Source organism: Neofelis nebulosa, chromosome 4 (genome assembly GCF_028018385.1).
Source record: "Neofelis nebulosa isolate mNeoNeb1 chromosome 4, mNeoNeb1.pri, whole genome shotgun sequence".
Taxonomy (NCBI): Eukaryota; Metazoa; Chordata; class Mammalia; order Carnivora; family Felidae; genus Neofelis; species Neofelis nebulosa.
Genome location: NC_080785.1, coordinates 12,930,620 through 12,944,541, shown reverse-complemented (window position 1 = coordinate 12,944,541; position 13,922 = coordinate 12,930,620). Strand labels below are relative to the sequence as shown.

General features: G+C 40.8%; 1 protein-coding gene across 1 annotated transcript; it reads right to left on the bottom strand.

Annotated features, from left to right (window-relative positions):
• Positions 1 to 7,002: 7,002 nt before the first annotated feature.
• LOC131508839 (serine protease 1) lies at positions 7,003 to 11,725 on the bottom strand. The gene is made up of 5 exons (XM_058724030.1): positions 11,615 to 11,725; positions 9,466 to 9,625; positions 8,437 to 8,690; positions 7,793 to 7,929; positions 7,003 to 7,246 (listed from the first exon to the last, which is right to left on the bottom strand). The coding sequence occupies exons 1-5, from the start codon at positions 11,652 to 11,654 to the stop codon at positions 7,097 to 7,099; spliced, it is 741 nt and encodes a 246-aa protein (XP_058580013.1). The 5' UTR covers positions 11,655 to 11,725; the 3' UTR covers positions 7,003 to 7,096.
• Positions 11,726 to 13,922: the final 2,197 nt, after the last annotated feature.

Here is a 13,922-nt window from a genome sequence, read left to right as displayed (position 1 = left end):
TGAGGTGGCCAGACAGACCCTCCAACTTCCCCATTCTTCATCTCACGAATGATTAGCTAGGCTTAGAACTCTTTTTTCCCTTGCAACTGGCTACACATAGAGAAAACGCTTTCTGTTCAGCTGACTGAGAAGTCCCGACTGGAAAATAATTGTTTTGTTTTGTTTTGTTTTGTTTTGTTTTGTTTTGTTTTGCTTTACTGCAAATCTCCACACCTGTAACTTGTTTCTTACTCCCTCTAAGGTGTCTTCAGGTAAAACCATCTTGCTGAGACTCTCTGATCTTTGGATCTGGGGTGCTCTTACTGAATAGTCTGAATACAGCCAATCCCTTTCCATGTACACTTTTTGTCTTTCACATGTATTACTCTTTTCAATATTCCTCTTTATAAGTTAGCCTTACATGATAACTTCCTGACTCCATCCCCCAGACATATGAAATAAATGTGGGTTCAATCAGGGATATTGGTCTACAATTTTCTTTTTTTGTGATGTCCTTCTCTGGCTTTGGGATCAGGCTCATGTTGGCCTCATAGAATGAGTTCAGAAGTGTTCCCTCCTCTTTAACTTTTTGGAAGAGTCTGAGAAGGATTGGTGTTAATTTCGTCTTCAAGTGTTCAGTACAATTTGCCAGTGAGGTCTGGCCATGGATTTTCTGTGCTGGGAGGTTTTTGATTACTGATTCAATCTCTACTCCTCACTGATCTGTTCAGATGATCTATTTATAAAGTGCTCAGAACAGTGAGTTCTAATGGCAAATAGTAAATGCTATATAAATGCTTGTTTTGTGAAATAACTGGAACCTTAGTATCTCCAGATTTTCCAGGCTTCTGGGGATGCCTTCTTTTTCTTAACGTCTAAATATTGTTGTGAAGTCCTACAGAGCGATGAAAAGCATGAGCTCTGGAGTCCAGCTTCTAGGATTTCATTCCTGGCTGCAGGACTTCCTAGCCGCCTTACCCTGAGAAAAACATTTGACCTCTTTAAGCCTCAGGGAGGAAAGAGTATCTGTACCTATCTCATAGGATACTTGTGAGGATTGAATACTACTGAAAAGCATGTAAGAATGGTGCAACACATTGAGAAACAAAAACAATAAATACTAGTTGTTATAATGATGATGATTACATTTTCCACCCCTGCAACAATAAGAAATGGCTCCTGAATACTAAGAAGAGCAAACCTTCAGTATGTCTCTGGTTCACAGAATTGTGTATTTTGGCTCAGCACTGTCCCAGAATATGCTGCTCGTGAAAGTCAGGGATTCGGGGTTATTAAGTACCATGGGTTTAAAGTGTGCCCAGTCTAATACAGCTCTTTCTACGGAAATAAATTACTACCCCCTCAGGTTGTAACCAGGTTTCATGTGTGACACCCAGTGACAAATGTGGGACTCTGAACAGATGTGGGAGGAAGAGGAGGAGGACGGAGCTGGTCAGCAGTCCCAGCCTGCCCTGCGCGGCACTCATTCTCAGCAGGCTTCCTCCTCAGAGAAGACTTTTGTAAGGTGGCAAGGACTACCACCAAGTTTTGTGAACTAAAAAGCCTGGGAATTTCACTAAAAACAAGCGACATTTTTGTTTCATAAAAATCTATTCCATGTTTATTGAGAAAATATAGAAAAGTAACAACAGAAATAGGAAACAACAGTAAAAACTCACTAATTATAACTCCACTTAAAGTTGTCCACTATTAGCATGGCCAGCATTACAATACTTTTTGCTCTGCCCATCCTCTCTCATTTTCCCTCAATAAAAAAAGTTAATAATTCTTTGACTTTTCTCTTAAGAGCATTTTTAGGTTCACAGCAAAACTGAGAGGAAGATACAGAGACTTCCCATGTGCTGCCTGACCTCCCCGATCTCACACATGCATACAGCCTCCCCCACCAGATTGGTGCATCTATTACAATGGATGAACCCACATGGACACATTATTACCACCCAAAATCCATAGTTTACCAAGGGTTCACCCTTGGTGTTATACATTCCATGGGTTTGGCCAAATGTACAGTGACATGTGTCATCATAGCATAACACAGAGTATTTTCATTGCCCTAATAGTCCCTGGGCTTGGTCTATTCATCCCTTCCCCCAACCCCTGGAAACTACTGGTCTTTTTATTGACTCCATGGTTTTGTCTTTTCCAAAATTCCATATAGTTTAATCATCCAGCATTTAGACTTCTCATTTTGGCTTCTGTCACTTAGTAATATACATTTAAGTTGCCTCCGTGTCTTTTTGTGGCTTGATAGCTCACTTTTGTTTTAGCGCTGAGCAATACTCCATTGGCTGGGTGTCCCACAGTTTATTTATCAACACACCTATGGAAGAACATCTCTGTTGCTTCCAAATTTTGACAATTATAAATAAAATTGCTGGAAACTTCCATGCACAGATTTTTGTGTGGAGAGAAGTTTTCATCTCGATTGTTGGATTATGTTTCAGCAGATTCCATAGCTGAGATGGGGTATAAACAGACAATGATTAGACTGAGTTACTCAGAATAAATGAGTATCCCTAAGACTAAATAAAGACTTTTGTATTTGTATCCATTCAACGAGACAGAACTTCTTAATGGACTTTTAAAAGTGAGACTAAAATAATACAAAGACAGTAAGTAAATATCTCTATTTTTAACGGCGTTTGAAAAGTTGATATCAATACCAAAATAACATGCCATAAAAGATAAATGATGGGGGCGCCTGGGTGGCTCAGTTGGTTAAGCGTCTGACTTCAACTCAGGTCATGATCTCACAGTCTGTGAGTTTGAGCCCCGCATCGGGCTCTGTGCTGACAGCTCAGAGCCTGGAGCCTGCTTCAGATTCTGTGTCTCCCTCTCTCTCTGCCCCTCTCCTGCTCATGCTCTGTCTCTGTCTGTCTCAAAAATAAATAAAAACATTTAAAAAAAAGATAAACAATGACAATGGTTCGGACTTCAATAATGAATTTAAATAAGGTTTGTAGGGTAAAAGAGGCTTCTCTTTGTCTTATTAGAGCAAATATTCTCTGATAAATTCATCTTGAGCATATGTTGAAATTCTTTCCTGGCTAATGGGAAAACTAACAAGTGGATTATGCTGTGTACCAGTATGAAGTAAACTTCTACCCAGCCTAGCTATCCTGTATGAAAAAAATATTTGCATAAGGAACTAAGCTTCTAGGTGCAGATATCACTTTATTTTACACAGCTCCGAAAGGTCACAACCATGAGATTGACAGTTGAGAGCCATCTTAGGGTTTACAGGAGCAAGTGATACATAAAGAAAACTCATCTGTTGCTGTGATTAGATATGGCAAGAAAAAAAAAAACACTTTTTTCTCTATGCAGTTGTTCCTAATCTCAGATTGTTACCTCCTTATATTTCCGTATTTTTCTGCACAGATACCATGTCTTCCTGGATCTTATTGAATTATGAATTAGGTATTTACTTGGAGTAAATATATTTTGGTGAGAGATGTCTCTTCTGACTCTACAAAGTGGCTTTTTATTTCAAATTATAGGATGCTTTCATAGGTCTTTCTATGTGTTTCTCAGATTATACAGTTGACCCGTGAACAGCATGGGTTTGAACTGCACAGATCCACTTATATGCGGACTTCTTACAGTACAGGACTGCAAATGTATTTTCTCTTCCTTCTGATTTTCTTAACATTTTTCTCTGGTTTTCTTTATTGTAAGAATACCACATATAGTGCATATAACATACAGAATATGTGTTAATCAACTGCTTATGTTATCAGTAAGGCTTCTGGCCAATAGTAGTCTATTAGTAGTTAAGTTTTGGGGGAACCATGAGTTAGACAAGGATTTTTGACTCTGCAGGGTGTTGGTGCCCCAACCTTCATATTGTTCAAAGGTCAACTGTACTTTAGAAGCAGGTGTTTACTTTCCAGTCATCCACCCCTTTATCTGGTTTGCTTTTCTGTAGCATTTGCATTGATCAGCATTCTAGTCTACCGTCTCTGTTTATTTGTTTTCTATTTACCCAGTGAGGACATATATACCATGAAAGTAGGGTTTTGACTATTTCTTCTGTTGTATCTTTAGAGCATAAGACAGGGTGGGGACATTGTAGGTCATCATTAAGTATTTGTTGAGTACGTGGTTGGATAAATGAATGAAATAGTTACATTGTCTCCACTGAGGGACGTACCAGATGTATTTAATCAATCTTCTATTAATGGATCTTTGGATTGTTTCTGGGTTTTCAGAATTACATAGACAATGTATCAATACGCACCCTGGATTACTCTAGTGGAGATTGTGGCTGCCTTCTTAACATCCGCTCCTCCTTCTCTTGGTAACCATCCTTATAACCATTCAGTTAACCAAACACGTACCAAGTTCATTGCAGAATGAAAGTCCACCCCTTGCTCTGAGGTTATGCTGGGTAACCTAATTGTAAATTAATCAGCATAATCCCACTAGACTATTGACTCAGGTTTGTGCCAGTGACCATATTCAGTGAAAGACACACATTATGATGTCTGCCAGGGGCATCTGGGAAAGAAACTTCCTAGATCTGATGAGAGTAGCTTTGTCTTTCCCCCTCGATATAGACAAGGTAGAGTCGGCCTCTGAGGGTCATTTCTATCACAAGGTTTTATCCTGAGGATAAAACTGACATTAATGCACAGGACAGAGACAGGAATCATAGGGTCCTTGACATTTTTGAATTGCTGAATGAAAGCATCCTTGAAGCCTTCCCAGTTTTTAAGCTTCCATTAGTACATCTTTAAAATTTTTTTTTCAACGTTTTTTATTTATTTTTGGACAGAGAGAGACAGAGCATGAACGGGGGAGGGGCAGAGAGAGAGGGAGACACAGAATCGGAAACAGGCTCCAGGCTCTGAGCCATCAGCCCAGAGCCTGACGCGGGGCTCGAACTCACGGACCGCGAGATCGTGACCTGGCTGAAGTCGGACGCTTAACCGACTGCGCCACCCAGGCGCCCCTTAGTACATCTTTAAAGGCCATTTGAGTTGGCTATTCTGTTCTTTGCAATGGAATGAGTCCTAAATTTTACACTCCCATTTATACTTTGTTTTTGTGGTTGTATGGATATTTCAATAGAATAGAGTTTTAGAAATGAAGTTTCTGGATCAAAGAGCATACAGATTTTACATTTTAGTATAAATTTACAAATTATGAAGAGTTAGATTTTTTTAAAAAGACAGTTGATAGAAAATGACAAGATAGGCTGACAAGGGAATATTGAATAGTATCAAGAAAAAGGATTTTTTTTCATACTTTTCTTTGGACCTTCCCTTATCTCTCATCCTTTGTATAGCTCCCTTAACCTGCCAGGTCTCTAAATCTGCCCTCTTCTTGCGGTGAGGTGGGTGGTGCTGGTGTGGAATAGAAAATGTTTTAGAAGAAACAGGAGAATCTTTAAGTTCATTTGTTTCTGGAGAGAAGCCTGAGATATTTAGTTAAGGTAGATCTAAAGCTACCTATTTTAACATAGAGGAGTTATATATGAAATTAATTAATTTAGGCCATATGCAAACATGAAAGCAGTTCAATGAGAACTATGGAAATAAGACAGGACAACTTAGTTATGACCATATATTTAAGAGCCTTGAATGCAAGGCTAAGGAATTTGGCCTCCATCCCAGTGGAATTGACAAGGCAATATGAAGGGCTCAGGACTGGTTCCTATGAATGTGCCATCCATAATTACAAAGGAATAGAAATTTGGTAATGGGGCATGTATCTTCCCATATTTTCCTCTTCCAAAATACCTGGTGTGGACTGTATGTTTGTGCCCCTCCCCCATGCCCACAAATTTATGTACTCAAACCTAACCCACTACAGGACAGTATTAGGAGATTGGACCTTTGCAAGGTTTATATGGTCATAAGACTAGAGACCCCATGATGGGATTAGCATCCTTATAAGAAGAGACTAGAGCCCTCTCTCTGCCAGGTGAGGACACAGTGAGAAGGCCCCTGTCTACAAGCCAGGAAGTAGGCCTGCACTGTTTCCCACTGCACCTTGATCTTGGACTTCCCAGCCTCCAGAACTATGAGAAGTTAATGTTTGTGGTTTAAGCCACCCAGTCTATGGCATTTTTGGTATAACAGCCTAAACTGACTAAGACAATATCCCTTCTTCACCTTATTACTGAGGCTGTGAACATTTTCCCCTTTCAAACCTCCTCCATCTGCTCCAGGATGTCCATGCTTAGATCCCATTATATTCTTCTCCTGGATCCATACCGGATATGCACAGGAATCATGTGTTGGGACTTGTTCTCCAAACCAACTCTGTAGCCACGACTTCTATGACCTCAGTGTAATAGATCTGCTCTGTAAACTGACCTGCGTTTTCACTTTCTTTCTTTTATAGTTCAAAATAGTACATTATTTGGGCTGGGATGTGGGGGTCTGGTGGTGGAAGATGGGAAATGGGCACAGATTGCCTGCAGACATCATGCCTGCAATAGCAATAAAATCCCAGTGGGAAAGCAAGAAAGATCTTAGAGAACTGGAATATATAGGTAGGTAAAATCTTGGGAAATGCAGGAAATGTGTGATTTGTACAAAAAAACAAATTCTCCATCTGGTGGTTTCCATTATCTAGCCTCACAGTTTCAGATGGACTGGAGCCCCCAAAAAAAAGCAGACCATAGTGTCACAGCAGTAGCAATGCTTTGGGAATAAGGGCCACTGGAGCCTCCCTGACTCCGAACTAGCTGAATGACTTTGGGCAGTTGATTTGCCCTTTCTGTACCCTGATGTCATCATCATCTGTTCAAAAATGTGATGGCAATAGTGACTTCAAAGCTTATCCATGCTTATATCTTCAATGGACCACACAGAGCCTAGCAGATAGATGATCAGTAAATTCATTTGGATCAGGTTGAATGAATACCTGTGTAACCTTTCCAATTCTATCCTCATGTAATTGTTCAATTCTGTGCCCACTCTCTTACTCAGCAGTCAGTTTGAAGATAAAGTTCATAAATATTAAGTAAGGACAGTTCTTGGACACATGTGGTGTGGGACAAAATGTTTTTATTTAGATACTGTTTTCAGGCATAGGTGGAAGGCGAGGTTGACTAACGGGATAGGGTGTGGAGAGGTCCATGTGCTTAGTTGGCAGCAATGGTCTGCTGAATCCAGCTCACGTAGTTGCAGACCTTGGTGTAGACACCGGGTTTGCCTCTTTGAGCGCAGCCGGCACCCCAGGAGACAATGCCCTGGAGCTGGTTGTTGCAGACCACAGGGCCACCAGAGTCACCCTGAACAAGAGGAAAGAGACAATAAGAACTCTCAGTCACACCAAGTTGGGGGAAAGGCTCAAAGTTGTTTCTCCATTACCCTGGGTCCGTTTTCCCAGGTTGCTGATTCTCCAGGAAGCATCTTCGCTTTTCCTGGGAATCCAACCCTCAGTCTCTGTACTACATCCCCATCCTTTCTACCCCACCCCCCTCCTCCTAGCTCCTGCTCTTCTCTTAGTTGCAGGCAGGCAGGGCCAAGAAGAGGTGAGGACAGGTGAGTGCAATGCTGCCCAGCTAGCCCTGCTTTTTTTCCAGAAAGTTTCCTGGTACAATATACCTCCTCAGCAGGGCGCCTGGGTGTGCTGTTTGCACACCATCTTCTGTGTATCTTTTTACCCTTGACCCTAACCATTAATATCTCAAAAGGAAAATTTATCATTTATCCCAAATCTCTCCCTTGTCCCTTATAATCCATCCCAGAGACAGCTTCTCAATCTGTGTTTCAGGAAAGGGAAAATATGGTGGAAATGCCTGCGGCTTGGCCAGAAGGAGTACAGAGAAACTAACCTGGCAAGAGTCCTTTCCGCCTTCCAGGAAGCCCAGACAGATCATGTTGCTGGTGATCTGGCCTGGGTAGGCTTTACGGCAAGCACTGTCAGTTAGTATGGGAGCTTTCAGACACTGCAGGACATCGGGATAATTTTCTGTTGGGCGCAAGGGTAAAAATGGAAGAATATTACCCACAGGATTCTTGGAGATTTCTTTCCCAATCTCTCCCTCCTTCCCTACTTTGCCAGTAACTTCTATTTTGGAAGAATAAATTTATCTGGAAAGTCTTCCAAACAGTTTTAATCAACAAGTTGTACTCTCTGACGCTGGCATCAGTGACTCCAGATCTCAAATCTGGAGACTACCTCTTAAGCAGGTCTACACTTTAGGTGGTACCAAATCTTTCAGCCTCTGTTCTGTTTACCTCCTCAGTTTCTACTTCTTTGCAAATCACAAATCACACTTAAGCTGAACATCTATCTTTGTCACAGTTCATTTTTTCTTGTGTTTTCCAGCAAAGGAATCTTCCTAAGACTCCATACATCCACAAACTATCCTCTGGGAACCTTGCCTTGAGTGACAGTTCAGACTAACTGACCCCCAACATGTCTTTCACTTCTAGGATTTTCAGACTTGGTGCTTTTGTTCCAGGTGACACTCACCCCCAAAGCTCTGGACATTTCCCCAGCCAGAGATGAGGCACTGGGAACCAGAAGGTGCACAAGATCTTGGCAGAGAGATAGCAGACACTCGAGAGTTGAGGGTGGCAGGTGAGCTCAATTTAATCAGCATGATGTCATTATCAATAGTGTTTGCATTGTATCTGGGGTGGCGGATGACCTTGGCCGAATTGATGAATTGTTCACTGCCCTCAGAGACTGCAATGTTGTGTTCTCCCAGACGCACCTGGATTCGGCTGGATTGGAGGACGCAAAGTTCTGTAAGTATCCAACTTGAGATTTTCCCCTTCCCCAGTTCCCCCCAGTCATAAACATAAGCATGAACACCATCTCCTTCAAGTGTTCCCACACATAGATAATTGTGCACTTAAGGCAGCCCTACCAGATACGGTCCAGGTTAGAGTAACTCCTAAGTGGGTGTCACTACCAGCCCGCCATCTTGTTAGAATAGCTAGATGCCTTTAGTTCCCATGACTGAACGGCACCAATACAATGATGGCAGGTTAGGTGGGAACTGATGAATATTATTCAGCACGTGCTATTCCTCCTCTGGTTGAGATTATCAGTTATTGTAGGGAGACATGGCAGGAATCAGAGACATGCCAGGATTTTAAGGGGGCAGAATGAGTTGTACTTATTTTTAACATTGTACTGGAAACTTCTTTTGGGTTTTTACCTCCATATGCCATTTTTCCTGGTTGAGCTATAATGATTGGGACTATTTATCGATTAATGCTCTTAAGCTAGTCCTAGGTATACTTCATCACTAGCTAGTTCCCCTCCTCTGTCTCTGGTACCATCATTTGGAAGGCTATCAGGGAACTCTAAGGTTAGCTGTCCATGTAAAATTTCCTCAACACAACATACAGTGCCTGGGGAGAATGACAAGTCTTCTAGAATCTGAATGCTCACCCCTCAAGCATAACTCTTTAGTTTACCCTGATTGTGCTTTGGCAGGGCTGGGGGATGAGCTGATCTGGGAGAACAGATATGTGAGTATCAGTTACTTACGACTTGTAGCAGTGAGCCGCAGACACCACCCACTGGGAATTGATGAGGGAGCCGCCACAGAAGTGGTAGCCCGAGTTCAGGGACACCTGGTAGGGGATAGAGTTCCTCGGACAGGTGTAGCCCCCAACGATCTTGTCATCGTCATCAACGGGGAAAGCAACTGACAAGGAAAAGTTGGAAACTATCTGTTAAAAGATACATCTTGGAATTTCTACTTACCACTAAGTTTTTGTAGGTGAGCTAGAAAAGAGAAGATAATGTTTTCTTGTCACACATAATCAGGACATGGTGATAACATAATTTTCCCATAATGTTTTTCCCAAAATCTTATTACTCGATCTATACCTTTGACACATACTCTACTTACACCATTATAAGTATCTAATTTGTAAGTTATGCTTTAAATTTGATAAATATACTGTTTTTCAACATATGTACCACACAAACACACACACACACACACACACACACACACACCTTGATCAGAGACTCTTATATATTACATGCCCTGAACATTACTACCTAAGGATGTAAAGAATACTTTTTAGGAGGGCCTGGGTGGCTTAGTCAGTTAAGCATCTGATTCTTGGTTTTGGCTCAGGTCATGATCTCATGGTTTGCAAGTTCGAGCCCTGCATCGGGCTCTGCTGCTTGGGATTCTCTCTCTTCCTCTGTCTCTTTGCCTGCCCCTCCTCTGCTCACTCACTCACTCTCTCTTTCTCTCAAAATAAATAAATAAACATTAAAAAAAGAATACTTTTTATACAAAACTTTGTTCAGCAGACATGCAAATAGATGTTCAGTGAAGCTTTGCAGTAACCATGCTTATATTGATTTATGGTGGTCGGTATAGGATACTTATTCCCGTGAAGTAAAGGGAAGGAAGCTTTTAGAAGCCCCCTAAGAATGTTCTAGCCTGGAAGGAATTGGGAGTTTGTACTTTTGTTCCCCAAATTTCTCTTTTTGGTTCTTGCGTAAAATTTTCATGAAATAATTTCATAGAACATTATATTTGGTTTCCCTCTCCAATCTTTCCCCTTATTCCAATTATCTTTCTAACATTTTTCAATTTATTCAGCATTGTGAAGTTTGGCCCACTGATTTATTAAGATTTCTATGGCTCCCAAAGTCTATGATTATATTATATCCACCCTATTGTTCAAATATTTTGAAGTAATTTTGGGAAAGACATTTAGAGACTGGTGTATTGAATTTATACTCATCCAATTCGGGAAAGTTTAATAGCAAGTTTTTGATGAAATTTGGTAGTATAAAGAATAGAAACAGATATTTCTCTACGTCTTTTGATGATTAAATGATATGTTATTTTACACCAGAGAGATTTCATTAAGAAAGACATTGTAAAACCCAGCCCATAGCTTTTATTCATGAGAAATAAAGTATCTTTGCCTGTTAAAATCCTTTCGGTATAGAGGAGACTCTGGTTCTGACCCTCACAGCCTCTTCAATGAGCCCAAGACTAGTCATTGTTCCCAATTATTAATTCAAAATGCAACATTTCCTTATTGTTAACTATCCTTTCCTTTTCCCTCTTCCTTCATAGATTTTATCTTGACGTTCAGGGCAATTTCTGCCTCTTTATACTTTCTACACTAATTCCTCCTGCTCACTATAATCTGTCCCCAACAAGTGAGGTTTAATTATGTATAGGTATTTGTACTATGGTAGTTTCCCCTTATCCATGGTTTTGGTTACCCTCGGTGAACCGCAGTCAGGAAGCAGATGATCTACTTTCTGATGTATCATCAGGAGCTCATTACTAGCCTAACACTATCTCACTATGCCTACATCATTCACTTCACTCTGTTTATCATGTAGGCATTTTATCATCTCACATCATCACAAGAAGAGTGAGTCAAGTACAATAAGATATTTAGAGACAGAGATAGACAGAAGAGCATGACACATAACTTCTATTACGGTATGTTATGATTATTATATAATTGTTCTATTTTGTTATTAGTTATTGTTAATCCCTTACTGTACCTAATTTGTAAGTTAAACTTTATCATAGGTACATACATATTGGAAAAAACCATAGCATATACAGGGTTCAGTACTATCTGCGGCTTCAGGCATCCCCTGGGGTAGATGTATACACTGCATTCATTTATTCGTAAAGACTCACCAGCAGCTCCCAGGAGAGCAAGGAAGATGAAGGTCTTCATGGTTGCTCACTGGATTTGGACTGGGAAGTGTGATGATCGCTTTTCATCCACAGGTATTTATACCCCCAGGTTTGTCATTGACACCCATGGCCATGGGTGCCAGAAAAGTGATTTGACTGGAAACTTACAAATCCAAATTTAGAATTCAATTCTATGCCAAACTGAAGATAATCAGCATCATATTTAAACATCAGCTTTTGTCTACTTTTCCAGAAAGTTATGGAAATGGAAATAATAAACCCACCTGGTGCAATTTGTTCCCCATAATAGAAAAGTACATTGGAGCAAGGTCACAGAACGGGGCTGCAAGTGTCCTGTTTCCCAGACAAAAATCTTAAGTATTTGGTTGTCTCAAGTGTGAACTTTTATCTGAGGACTCTCTTGAACACTACCCCCCTTGATGTTTAATTAATATTGGCTCTTTCAAAGTTATATAATTTTTCTTGTGGCATCTGTGGCTTTGTATAGCCACGTTAAATTTTCATTATTAATAGGGAAGCTTGTTTCCTTGAGAAAAGAAAAAAGTGTTCTGAATTGAAACCATGATCGAGGTAAACAGGAGAATGAAAGAATAACTTACTAGAAGTTACTATGTATTTTATATCTATAAAAACTTTGCATATATTAATTTAGAAATTCTCATTACAACCCTAGAAGATACCTGTTACTATCCCCACTATACATATGGGGAAACTGAGGCACACAAAATTTACAGAGGACTTGAGCAACATCACCTAGCAAGTACACGGTAGGCTCAGGATTCCAATCCAGGAAATCTGGCTTCAGAGTCTGTGCATTTAACCACTATACAACACCTCTCCACTTAGTTCATCACAATCTTGACACCAAGATAACACAGAAATCTTGACAAATGGTAATACAATTGAAATCGATGGAGTGATTACTATGCGTCAGGCACGATGGATGGGGTTTCTATACATCAGTTCATTCAATCCTTACCAGCAGCTTTATAGGTGTTGTTATAATTTTTACCATTTTATATATGGGGACAGTGAAGCTTGAGGAAATTACATGTTTTGCTCAAAGTTTTATACTCTTGAGTGGTTAACACAGTGTTCAAACTCGAGCAGACTCATTTCAAGGATCATAAACTCTACTGTGATGCCATAAACATAACTAAGGAGAACAACCTGAACTCCACCAAATTAAAGGATGACCCTAGGGAGCAGAGAGAATTCTTAGATAAATTGAAGAAATGGGTTCCTGGAGCAGGAGTTGTCATAATTAATGAAGCATGGCAGAAGTATCCAGAATAAGTGAATCTCAGGGACCAGATTCTACTCCCACACATCTGAATGGCCTACCAGGATGTACTTCTGCTTTAGCAGATGATCGTCTCTCATGAGGTAGTTTGTTGCTTTTACATTCAAAGTTGTGCTGATATAAAGATGATTCACTAGAAGGCAGAATTTCTCAACCCCGGCACTACTGACATTTGGGGCCAGGTAATTCTGTGTTGTGGGGAACTGCCCTGAACACTGTAGGATATTTATCAGCACCCCTGGCCTTAGTTACAAGTACCACTAGCCCCTCCTCCAAGTTGTGACAACCCAAATGTCTCCAGACATTGCTAAATGTTCCCTTGGGTTCAAAATCATCCCCAGCCGGGAATGACTGATCTCAGGAGAAAAGATGGGCAAAGTAGCTTCTAAGGCCATAGCCATGGGTAAGTGATTTGAACGTTAGGACAATGTAGGCAGTAATCAACTACTGAATGAATGGCACATAAAGCAGGGGGCTGTCCCTCACTGATACCTAAAAATCATGGAAATTAAGGAGTAAGAGAAGGGCCAGGCCCAGAGTGAAAAAGGGAGAGCCTTCTCAACCCATCCAATTATCTTCCTTTCTGATACCTCCATGGTGAAGTGTTGGTAGTTGTGTGGTTCTGAATCACCCCTGGAACTTCCCTTGAAACTCACCAGAGACCTTAGCCCATATGAAAAGCACATCATCTTCAAAGAGTTCCCACAATAGTTGGCTCATGTGCTGCTATGCTGTAGGGAGCTCTCCCTGGTGCATTCTGGGCTTTATCACTTGGACCCCTTCTCCCTGGAAGGGGAAGTGTGAGGGTTGCCAGGTAAGAGGAGTTATCTAGACTCAACTGCAAATGCCCAAATAAACACCTGAGATAAAGGAACATGGACCCATCCAGTGGCAGCATGATGACTCTTCAGTCATCTAAAGCAGTAGTGGGGATGTGGGGAAAATGCCGAGTGATGGTTTCTGGACTTCAGGTATTCCCAAATA